The 10,929-nt window shown below is 44.1% G+C and overlaps 1 protein-coding gene across 2 annotated transcripts; it reads left to right on the top strand.

Moving 5' to 3' along the window:
* The first annotated feature begins 1,737 nt into the window (after positions 1-1,737).
* RRAD (RRAD, Ras related glycolysis inhibitor and calcium channel regulator) lies at positions 1,738-9,870 on the top strand. Of its 2 annotated transcripts, none has more exons than XM_042438536.1 (5): positions 1,738-1,842; positions 3,847-4,168; positions 7,158-7,231; positions 8,164-8,368; positions 8,990-9,870. In XM_042438536.1, exons 2-5 carry the CDS (start codon positions 3,859-3,861, stop codon positions 9,265-9,267), a joined length of 867 nt encoding a protein of 288 aa, XP_042294470.1. In that variant the 5' UTR covers positions 1,738-1,842; positions 3,847-3,858; the 3' UTR covers positions 9,268-9,870. The 2 variants fall into 2 exon arrangements, with proteins under 2 accessions (XP_042294470.1, XP_042294469.1); XM_042438535.1 differs by having other exon boundaries at positions 3,847-4,246.
* Positions 9,871-10,929: the final 1,059 nt, after the last annotated feature.

Here is a 10,929-nt window from a genome sequence, read left to right as displayed (position 1 = left end):
CCCATCCTCACCTTGCAAAAGGCACTCTCAATTCTTGAGGCAACAACAGCTTGCCTAAACAGTTTGTAACAGAGGAGGTGGAAACTGCACTGGAAGCAAATAGTTTTCTTTTGCACCAGGAAATTTTTTAGGGGTTGTTAAGGTAAAACATGAGAGAGACAGCATGGCACAATGGCTGGGTCATGGCAACTCACTGGGTGTCCTTGGGCAAGTCACACTCTCTCAGCCTCAGAGGATGTCAATGACCAGATGTCACAAGTGAAAAGGAGGGCAAGGCACCACAAAAGGTATGACAGTCAAAGAAAAATGTAGGGCACCGCAAACCAGTGGCGTCACTAAGGGATTGTGGACCGCACCAGGTGGCACTAAGGGGCACAGAAATATTCTGGCATTTGCCTGTATCTTTTTGAAATGCTTTAAGAGATGGTGGGAATCAGATGAAGCTCAGTGGGAGGAGAAGGGACCCCCCCCCAATTTTTTAAATTAAAATTTAAAAATTTTAAAAATTAAATTTTGATTTTTAAAAAAAATATTATTTTAAAATTTTCTTTAAAAACATGTCAAACATAACCAAATCTTCACTATGCATACATAAACACATTTAGTTTGTGTGCATGATATTGTGATTTGAAGGGATAATTTTAATTGGGCTAGTTGTTTCTGTCGCAACAGTTGGCATGCCATTGAGTGGCATATACGGGAATGACGACTGATGAGTAAGATTGGTGCAAAAAAGCATGAGTAAGGATTCTGTAGGGTGTGAAATGGGAAGAGGAGGTCAATGGGGTGTGTGTGTGTGTGTGTGTGTGTGACACCAGGAGTGACAGCACCAGGTGACACCAACCCTAGGGACGCCACTGCTGCAAACTAAAAACACTCATGGGAATATAAATCCATGCTTCTTAGTCCTGCTCAAAATGGAGGGCATTTTGGAATTCCTCCTGGGCAGGAGGCCGAAACATGTCCTGGAAAAGGAGGACACCTGGTCACCTTGCCTCTGAAGAAAACTGCCATGAAAAAGACCCTTGAAAAGGTGGCCATGAGTTGGAAGGCAAGGTGAAACCTCCAAAGGTATCAGAAGTCTTTCCAGCACTAGAACTTTCTTTCCATCCATCTTGACCAAGGCTGCATCTGCACTGCAGAAACAATCCAGTTTGATGCCGCTTTAAGTCCCATGGCCTAATGCTATGGAATGCTGGGAAATATAGTCTGGTGAAACCTTGCACCTTACCCTCAGCCCCAGGATTCCTTAGCACTGAGCCATGGCAGTAGTTAAAGCACTTTCCAAACTGGATTATTTCTGCAGTATGGATGCAGCCAAAGAGTTGGGAATTCTTCCACGAGGAAGAATTTTTCCATGGGGCTCAAAAGAGGAAAGTGGCTGCATCTGCACTGCAGAAATAATCCAGTTTGACACCACTTTAACTGCCATGGCTCAATGCTATGGAAATCTGGGCATTCCTTCTCACGTAGCCATGGCAGTTCAAGCGGTTTTAAAGCGGATTATGACTGCAGTGCGGATGCAGCCGGTGACTAACCCGGTTTAGCCCCTCTTCCTCCTCCTTTCCAAGGGACAGGGAGGGGGGAAGGAGGTAAGAAGAACGTTCCTACCGCCGGGATACCAATTCAGAACCTGATTGGGTGGTTGCTCCTGTGACGTCACAATGCCGGGCGGACCCGAACCTGTCGGAGCTCTATAAATACCAGCCGGAGCCGTTGGAAAACCCAGTTTGTTCAGTGGAGCGCTCCGGTGTGTTGCAAAGCAAGAAGAAGAAAGACAGGCACTAGGGCTTTGCAAGAGCCCCTGCGAGAAGCATCTTGAGCATCCTCCTCTCCCAGCAGGTAAGGGCGCCTTTTGGGATGCTCAGTGGGTCTGGGACCGAGTGGGACTCTATGTGTGTGTTAGTTGTGTGCTGGGTCTGAGTGAGTTGGGCTGGGTCTGATCCGGTCCAGGGCTCTGCATGGCAGTGCCCCAAGGTTTACTTGGGCTGGATTTGAGCCTCTCTCCAGAGCTCAGCAAGTGGGCAGCGGGTAGAAGTTACTTGGGCTGGGTCTGAAATTTCTTTGGTCTGGATCTGACTTCTTTGGATTGGATCTGAGACTTCTTTGGACAGGATCTGACTTCTTTGTGCTGGATCTGGGACTTATTTGTTATCTGACTTATTTGGTTTGGATTTGAGACTTATTTGGGATGGATCTTATTTGGGCGGGATCTTGACTTCTTATTTGGGCAAGATCTGGATCTGAGAGTTATTTGGGCTGGATCTGGGACTTATTTGTTATCTGAGACTTATTTGAGCTGGATCTGACTTATCTGGGCTGGATCTGACTTATTTGGACTGGATCCGATGCCATCCAGGACTTTATCCCCAGTCCTATGGGATAGTTGGGCAAAATGCGAGCCCCTCCAGTTAGCTGGGCTTAAATTAGTTGAGCTCCATCTGATCCAGTCCAGAGCTCTGCATGGCAGTGCCCCACCAGGTGGAGGGGTCATTTAGGTTGGATCAGAGTGAGTTGGGCTGGATCTGATCCTGCCAGACCCCATGGGTTAGTTGGGCTGGATTTGAGCCGCCCTGGACTCTGCATGGCAGTGTCCCATGGGATTGTGTGTGTGTATACGGAGTGGTTGGAGAAATTAGTTGGACTGGATCTGACTTATGACAAACGACCGTAGTTAAGGCTGGGCTTGCCACTTCAATACCATACACAGAGGATTTGGAATTTGCATTGACATCCCCACACACCAAGGGCTCTGTCCCTGGCTTGCCACTCCACCAAATACATCTGAGGAAGTAGAATGAAGTCTAGGAAAGCTCATGCTTCCAATTTCTTTCTTTCAGTTAGTCTCAAAGGTGCTACAAGATCCATCTACATACAGATTGTACAGACTAACATGGCTATATCTTTGGATCTGATGTAGTTGGGCTCGACCTCAGCTCATTGGGCTCAAGTCAGTTGGACTGGATCTGATCCTGTCCAAGGCTCTAGACCCAGCCCCATGGGTTCGTTGGGCTCGATTTGAGGCAATCTGGTCCTCTGCATGGCAATGCCCCACTGGGTGTGTGTGTGCATGTGTGTTTGTGTTTGTGTGTGTGGGGGGGAGTGATCCAGACTGGATCTGCTTAGTTGGGCTCAATCTGAGCCCATCCAGTGAGACGGGCTCGAGTTTGCTGAGCTGGATCTGAACCCATACTGTCTTCTGTGTGGCGATGCCCCGCAGAGTATATGTGTGTGTGTGTTGAGAAGTGAGTTGGGCTGGATCTGACTTATTTGGGCTCAATTTGGTTCCACTCAGGTCTCTGCAACCAGCTCCATGGGTTCGTTGGATCTTCTGGGGTTAGTTGGTGCTTGAAGTGAAAGTTTGGTAAAATGTGACGCTTTTAAAGAAAATGCTTTAAAAATTTCTCATTTTTTAAAAAAATCGACAGTAAATTTTTAGCTTCAGCTTTTTTGTGGGACACAGGCGAATATTGCAGCTGTTTCTGCCCAAATGCAGATGTTTGAGGAGCAGTCATGTCACCCTTCCTTTAGGATGTTGCCTGGTGTGGTCCACAATCCCTGCATGCCCCTAATGACACCACTGCAAAGGGCAGAAGAGAGTTGGGCTGGATCGGAGCCTTTCCAGGGCTCTGCCTGGAGGTGCCAGGGAGTTGGTACCTAAAAGGGGGCATATGCACCCATTAGGCTTTTCCCCCACCCCACACCATGGGGCACCACGAGGAAGAACTCTGGACAGGCTCCAATCTACCCAACCATTGGATCCCGAACTTGTGTCTTCCTGGTTCAGCTTTGGGTTTTGGCTCTGTGGCATCTCATGTGAACACTCTCTCCTTTCCCCCCTTTTAGGTACCATTCCCGATGACCCTGAACCGGGGCGTCCGAGCGCGGGGCCTAGATCGGCGTCGGGGGAGCATGCCCTTTGCAGCCCATCCTCCACCACAGCCACTCCACCGCCGAAGCATGCCAGTGGATGAGCGGGAGCTCCGGGCTTCGCTGCCACCTTCTCCTCGTGCGGCTCACCTCCTTCGCTGCACCTCCTACAACCCAGTGGGAGAAGATGGAGAGGAAGAGGCAACCCGTCCAGGCTGGACCTCAGACTCCTCCGACTCAGTCATCTCCTCTGGAAGTGACTCCGAGAGCCGTCTGCTCTACAAAGTCATCCTCCTGGGTGAGCACGGCGTGGGCAAGACCAGTCTGGCACGGATCTTCGGAGGTGTTGAGGAATGTCCCGAGGCCGAAGAGGCCGGTGAGTGAGGCTTGAGGTGCAGCTGACTGGGGAGAGGGCTTGGTGTTTGTATGTGTCTAGCTTTGTCCTTGTTGGGTGCCTTTGACCCTAAGGCAACCCTATCATGGGGTTTTCTTGGCAGTTTTCTTCACAGTGGAGCTGCCCTTGCCATCCTCTGAGGCAGAGAGAGTGTGACTTGCACTTGGTCACCCAGTGGGTTGCCATGCGCAAACCTCCAGAGTCACAGTCCAACACTTAAACTGCTATGCCACACAGGCTCTTACACAGGGCTAGGTTCATTGTGTGCCTCCAAGCCATTTTTGACATCTGGAGACCCTAAGGGGTTTTCTTGCCCAGTTTCTTCACAGAGGTCAGCTATCGCCATCCTCTGTGGTTGAGACTGTGTGACTTATCTAAACTCACCCAATGGGTTTCCATGGCCAAGCCAGGATTTGAGCCCTGCTCTCCAGAGTCGTAGCCCAATGCTCAAACCACCATACGATGCTGGCTCTCACACAGGGCTAGGTTTGTTGTTGTGTGCCTCCAAGTCATTTCAGAGTTTTCTTGGCAAGCTTCTTCAGTGCATTTGCCATCCTCTGTGGGTGAGAGGGCGTGACTTGCTCAGGATCACCCAGACTTAAGTCTGGGATGCAAACTCTGGTTTATTTCCCAGTGGTTGCTGTGGCTCAGCCAGGATTTGAACCCTGTTGTTGACAGTCACTCAAACCATTATCACACAGAGCTAGGTAGTGGAGTGTCATTTAAGCACACATTGTTGGAAAAGTTACAACAACGTTGCTGGAAATATTACTTTTCTTGGAGTATCACACATAAGATGTCCCTGATTTGAGGGCCAGATAACTTGTCCCTTTATAGAGCTGGTTGTTGTGTGTCTTTAAGTCAATTCTATCTTATGGTAACTCTTAAGCCAAAACTGTCATGCGTTTTCTTGACAAGATTTGTTCAGAGGGCTTTTGTCTTACTGAGGCTGAGAGAGTGTGACTTGTCCATAGCTACCCAGTGGGTTTCCATGGCCAAATGGAGATTTGAACCATGGTGTCTCAGTTTTCTAGTCCAGTACTGAAACCATTAGGCTGTGTTGGCTCTGTAAGCCTGGTAGGGTTCCCTTATTGTAAGAGAGGACTCCTGTTTGAAGGATGGAAAGCTTTTCCTTTTATATAGATTGAACAAGATACCAATTTCTTTTGGAGGTTGAGGCCCTCCACAAAGAGAAATGTGTGCATTGTGTAATTTCAGAATGTGGGCTGTGTATTAGATTTACAGAGAAATACATGACTAAGTGAACTGAAATCAATACATTCATTTGGTATTTAGATGGGAGACAAGCTTTTTAATAGTTACTTCCTGATTTTCAATCCTGCATGTTTCTTATTGCTATTTTGAAAAGCTGGTAACTCTATATCTTATGTATAGTCTAAAATTATTTTCCCCCCAAGCTTGGTGTCCCAAGTTCTTTCAAGAAGATCCCATCTGTTTTAGGATTTTGTTTCCCACACTGGGCCACTAAATCATGACCCTGGGAATCTCAGAAGCCAAGCGAGGAAGCAGTAGCTTCTGTGACCATCCTCCACAGCTGGCTTTCAGTGATCTTTGAACTCAGAAGTGAAACATAGCCACCATCATCATCACTGGGAGCCATGGATAGATTTATGCTCTATACAAAATAAGGCACTGGGCAATACCTTTATCAGAACTAACCTGATATCACAAACATGTGCAAGCTTATCCACGGATTTTTTATCCACGGATTCAAGCATCCACTGCTTGAAAATATTTTTTAAAAAGGTACAAATTCCAAATAGTAAATAGCAAACCTTGATTTTTTTATTTTATGCAAGAGACACTATTTTACTATGCCATTGTATTTAATGGGACTTGAGCATCCATGGAACAAATTCCAAGAGGGGTCCTTAAGGTTTAACTTAGATTTAACCCTAAAGCATGACCTAGTATGTATGGCATTAAAAAAAGTTAAAAAGCTAAAAAAACCTTTAGAGACTCTTTGGGAATTCTGGTTCCTTTATGAATACCCAAACCACTGTGACTTGTTCAGGCTAAAATCCTCACTCATCCAACCATTGCTACAAAGATCATATTCTTAGCAAACAGGAAGATACTTACTTTTTATTTGTTGAATTAAAGTGTCAGAAATCATGGGGTGATGTTTTTGTATTGAACAATCAGCCCACCTCCATGAAACCTAAGTCAAGAAAATAATTTCTAAAAGTGTCCCTTGTGTTACTTTCCTCCTATGTCTTTTTCTGTCAACGGTTGTACCGGCACTGTTTGTACGACAGTAAATTTGGGACGGGAACATAATTGGAGTCGATACAAGGAGAGCAGCTGCTGCTTTGTTCAGGGACAAGATTAGGGCTTCCATCTCTGCCTCTCATTGGTTCAGGGGTTCAGTTTAATAACCGCATCAAGCTGATATATTTTAGATTTTGTTTGCCTTGGCACCTTATAAGAGCTGTCCTAGGACATTTTGTTGCGTGGTACAAAGGACAAGGTGGAACCGCTCTTTCCAGTTCTAGACTAAACAGCCATTTGAATCTGACTTTAATATTGCCAATGGGGCAGCATGCTCAGCTGGACCCAACAGTTGCCCCACTTTATATAATGGTGGGATGGATCCTGCACCTCAGCCTTAAATATATATGCTTTCATGTGAATCTCGCGATTTTCAAGACATAGTTATCCTCTCTAAGGACCTTATCTTGTGCCCAGTTACCTGGTCATCTTTATTCTCAACATGTTTCAGATGTCACTGCATCTTAACCAAAGTTGGATTAGGGACTAACGTTCTCCATATTAATAGCAATTCCTTTGCATACTTTACAATAAATGCCACAATAGAGGCCACAATAAATTCCTGTTCCTTATATTCATGTTGCTTTAATTTTCTTTGTAGGCAATACATATGACAGATCCATTATAGTGGATGGTGAAGAGGCCTCTCTGGTGGTGTATGACATATGGGAGCAGGTAAGGTGTACAGTCCTTTAAAATGTTTTATATCTATAATATCCCATCATATAATCCAAAATGTGTCCATCCGTTGGTAAATAGTTGATGAAATATAGGCTTTGACTGTTGCTGTCTTCTCACCAAGTTTAGAAAAGTTAATTTAAAAGACATGTTAGCTAGCTGAAGTACTCTTACAATTGGTATTCCAAAAATTAACTTTTCCAAGCTCAGGGCTGAAGACATAGGATGAAAGACTGGCATTGATGTGTCCTTGCCTTTTCATGGCTTCTTTCATATTTCTATTTGCTTATCCCTTATATCACAAAAGAAAAAAAACACCAGAAATGCCAAAACCAAAAGCAAATGGAATTTTATGAATAGAATAATGTATTAAAACATGTACAACATATAGAATGCTAAAATCAAAACATGTATATGATACAAAACACATACAACATATGAAATAATAACATTATAATTACCTGGGTAATATTCATTTCAGCCAAAAGAGTCTTCCTCAAAGAATATTTATAGTAATCAGTTATGTGATCAAAACTTTACCTCACTAATATATAAACTTTTGGTTTTGGTACCTCTGTTCTGATTCTTCACTGATACTTGTTTTGTTGTTGTTGTTGTTGTTGTTATCCCTTATATCACACTCAGATAACCAGTTTTTGCATAGAGTTTTGACATTAGAGCCTTCACTAGTTCTGAACTCCTGCATAGCATGGGGTTGGACTTGAAGACAAACACATTTTATTTAGCATATGCTATTCTGAGCAATAAAACATCCCATAAAATCCAGAAGAAATTAAAAGAGTGTCAGAATAAAACTAACAGCAAAGGAAAATAGCAGTGCAAGGATTGGAAAAACACTCTTCTTTTAAAAATGGAACATTAAAAAGTCAAGAGTATATAATGTTCTTTATTCCTCTTTTTCACTTTAGGATGATAGCCAATGGCTCCAGAACCACTGTATGAAAATGGGGGATGCTTACATTATTGTGTACTCAGTGACAGACAAAGTTAGCTTTGAGAAGGCTTCCGAGCTGAGAATTCAGCTGCGAAGAGCAAGGCAAGCAGAAGATATCCCTATCATCCTAGTCGGAAATAAAAGTGATCTGGTCCGATCACGGGAAGTCTCTGTAGATGGTAAGAGAAGTTACTAAGGTGTAAACTCAAAGGTTGGGCAAATCTGTATTGCAGTTTATAGGATTTTTATCACCAGATCAGAGCCATGGCAACTATATGCCCTGGCCCTGATCTCTGCTTTCCACAGTGCAAAAAGGAGCCACAAAAAGCAGCTCCTTTTTGCACCTTGGAAAGGGCACCATAGCCACCAGCGCATGGCTTTTCCATCCTCCTTTGGTGCTGCATCATGTAGACTGTGACACTGTGCGCCATGTGGAGCAGCAAACGATGCCATGTCAGCCTGGGGGCGGACTTGGGGCATGCGTCACTGCTGCTGCCTTGTTCTGTGATTTTGATTTTGGCAAAGTAGAACCTCCATGGTTTGAGGCAGCTTACCAAAGAGTTGCCAGCAAAGGCCAGGGAGGTAATCAGGGAAAAGCTATGCCTATGGGCTTTCAGAAGGCGTTTGGCTGGCCACTGGAAAAAGCAGGATACTGGACTAGTTTGATTCATTTGAAACCTTGAGCAAACTGATTACTTTTGGCTCTTAACTTAGGTTCATATTAATATGTGGGCCCAGAAACTGCATTGTGCTCAGCCTATATAATGTACTTACTCTCATGTCCTCCTTCTGTCCTTCAGAGGGACGAGCCTGTGCTGTCGTCTTTGACTGTAAATTCATTGAGACCTCAGCTGCTTTGCATCACAACGTCAAGGACCTGTTTGAAGGTATCATCCGGCAAATCCGGCTACGCAAAGACAGTAAAGAAGACAATGCTCGAAGGATGGCCAATACAAAAAGGAGGGAGAGCATCAGCAAGAAGGCAAAACGATTCCTGGGGAGAATTGTTGCAAAGAACAATAAGAAAATGGCATTTAAGGCCAAGTCCAAGTCTTGCCATGACTTGTCAGTGCTTTAAAAATGTTTCTCAGCGAGGCCAAATGCTGTGTGTGAATTTGTTTGGGTTGTGAATGTGAATTTGTTTGGGTTGTGACTTTTATGAGTGAAGTGGGGAGGGTTGGGGAAAGGACTTTGAACACAGCGGGAGAAAAAAAATCTCCTTCATGCCTTACGGTTCCTCAAATCAAGCCTTGGAAATAAGCTGACTGTGTCTTCATTGGTTTATAAGCTTCATAAGTGTGCAAGCGACTGAACTAATTTCAAATTCAGCAGCTTTGTATGCCTACATTTTCACTGTGTATATTGGCTAGCTGTCCAACCGGACATCAGGAAGAATGCAAGGACCAGAATGGATGATGGACAAAATATGGGGGGAAAGCATCACCAGAAACACGTCTCCTTTGCAGAGCAAAACTTGAATACTTGTACGCAGGCTCGTACACTTTCCTCTCTTTGGTATATATATCTATATATATTAAAATGATCTTTTAAAAACTAAATGTGGGCAGGAGGGATGCCATTCAAGGTACATTTGGATAAGTGAAAGAAATGCATAAAATGAATATTATTTTTGAAGTTAATTTGCACTTTCATTAACTGTTTAATTTGTTACTTGTTTACATACAGATTTTATAATAAAGTATTTCTGATTATTTTAATAGGTAGTTGTGGTTTTTTCCTCTCCCCCTTTCCTACTGTAAAAACACTAGGTCAGCCAGTGGTTTTTGCTACGTGCCCATTGTAGTTTATTCTGAAATTCTACAAGCTGAACACTATAGACTCAGGCCCCGTCTAAAAAGCTAGCCTGAGGGTACAGTTGGGGCATAGCATCCTGACAACGCATGCCCGACTATGCCCCCCCCCCAGGGTGCCCTGATGCTGCACGCCACTCCAGATGGCGCATGGTGTCATGATATGTTTCCAGCTCTGCGTCCAGATGGACCTGGTCATAAGCAACTCTTCCATAGCATTTCATAGTAAGGCTAGTTCTGTTTCTTGAGTGGAGGAAATGCAAGAAAATCAATGAATGTAAACTAAAATAAGCTGCACCTAGGTACCTAACACTGCTTGCTTAGGATTCTTTGATTAGGAATGATCAGCATTAACCAGTATGGAGAGAGCTCTTGTAGATGCCTGCCCTATTCATACAATGGAACATGCAGGGTTGTCCAACCCTATTCTTCTCTCCTACAGACCATATTTAACAGCTGCACCATCTGAAATAAATAGGAGCTTTACAAATCAATTGGATCAGCCCTGTCATTAGGCAGAATAGAGTGGTTATTCCATTGCCCATGTTAAAGGAAGATTCAACATCCTATCCAGTCAGCTTCTACACATGGACTGGGGTAGGGGCTCCATTTTGTCCTTTATCTGGGGCAGGAAAATGTTAAGATTGATAAGAGCACATTCTTATTAATGTGCAGTTCATGTTGATGAAGATCAGGTAGTAGTGGCTGTTAGGTGGATTGTGCTCCTTCTCCATATGAGGTTCTAGTACTACTAACATTGGGTGAACATTTGCACTTACTGGATAATATGTAATCCTGGCATACTTTCTCTAATTTGACCTATTAGAGGGATTAGAAACCAACTTTTTCACTGCTCTGACAATCTCTTTCTTTTATATTGGAAGCTTTTGGAACAAACTTTGAACAAACGAGATTGTATCTCTCTACTT

This window comes from Sceloporus undulatus, chromosome 8 (genome assembly GCF_019175285.1).
Source record: "Sceloporus undulatus isolate JIND9_A2432 ecotype Alabama chromosome 8, SceUnd_v1.1, whole genome shotgun sequence".
NCBI lineage: Eukaryota > Metazoa > Chordata > Lepidosauria > Squamata > Phrynosomatidae > Sceloporus > Sceloporus undulatus.
Note: the sequence above shows the minus strand (reverse complement) of the source record. Positions and strands in the feature narration are given on the sequence as shown.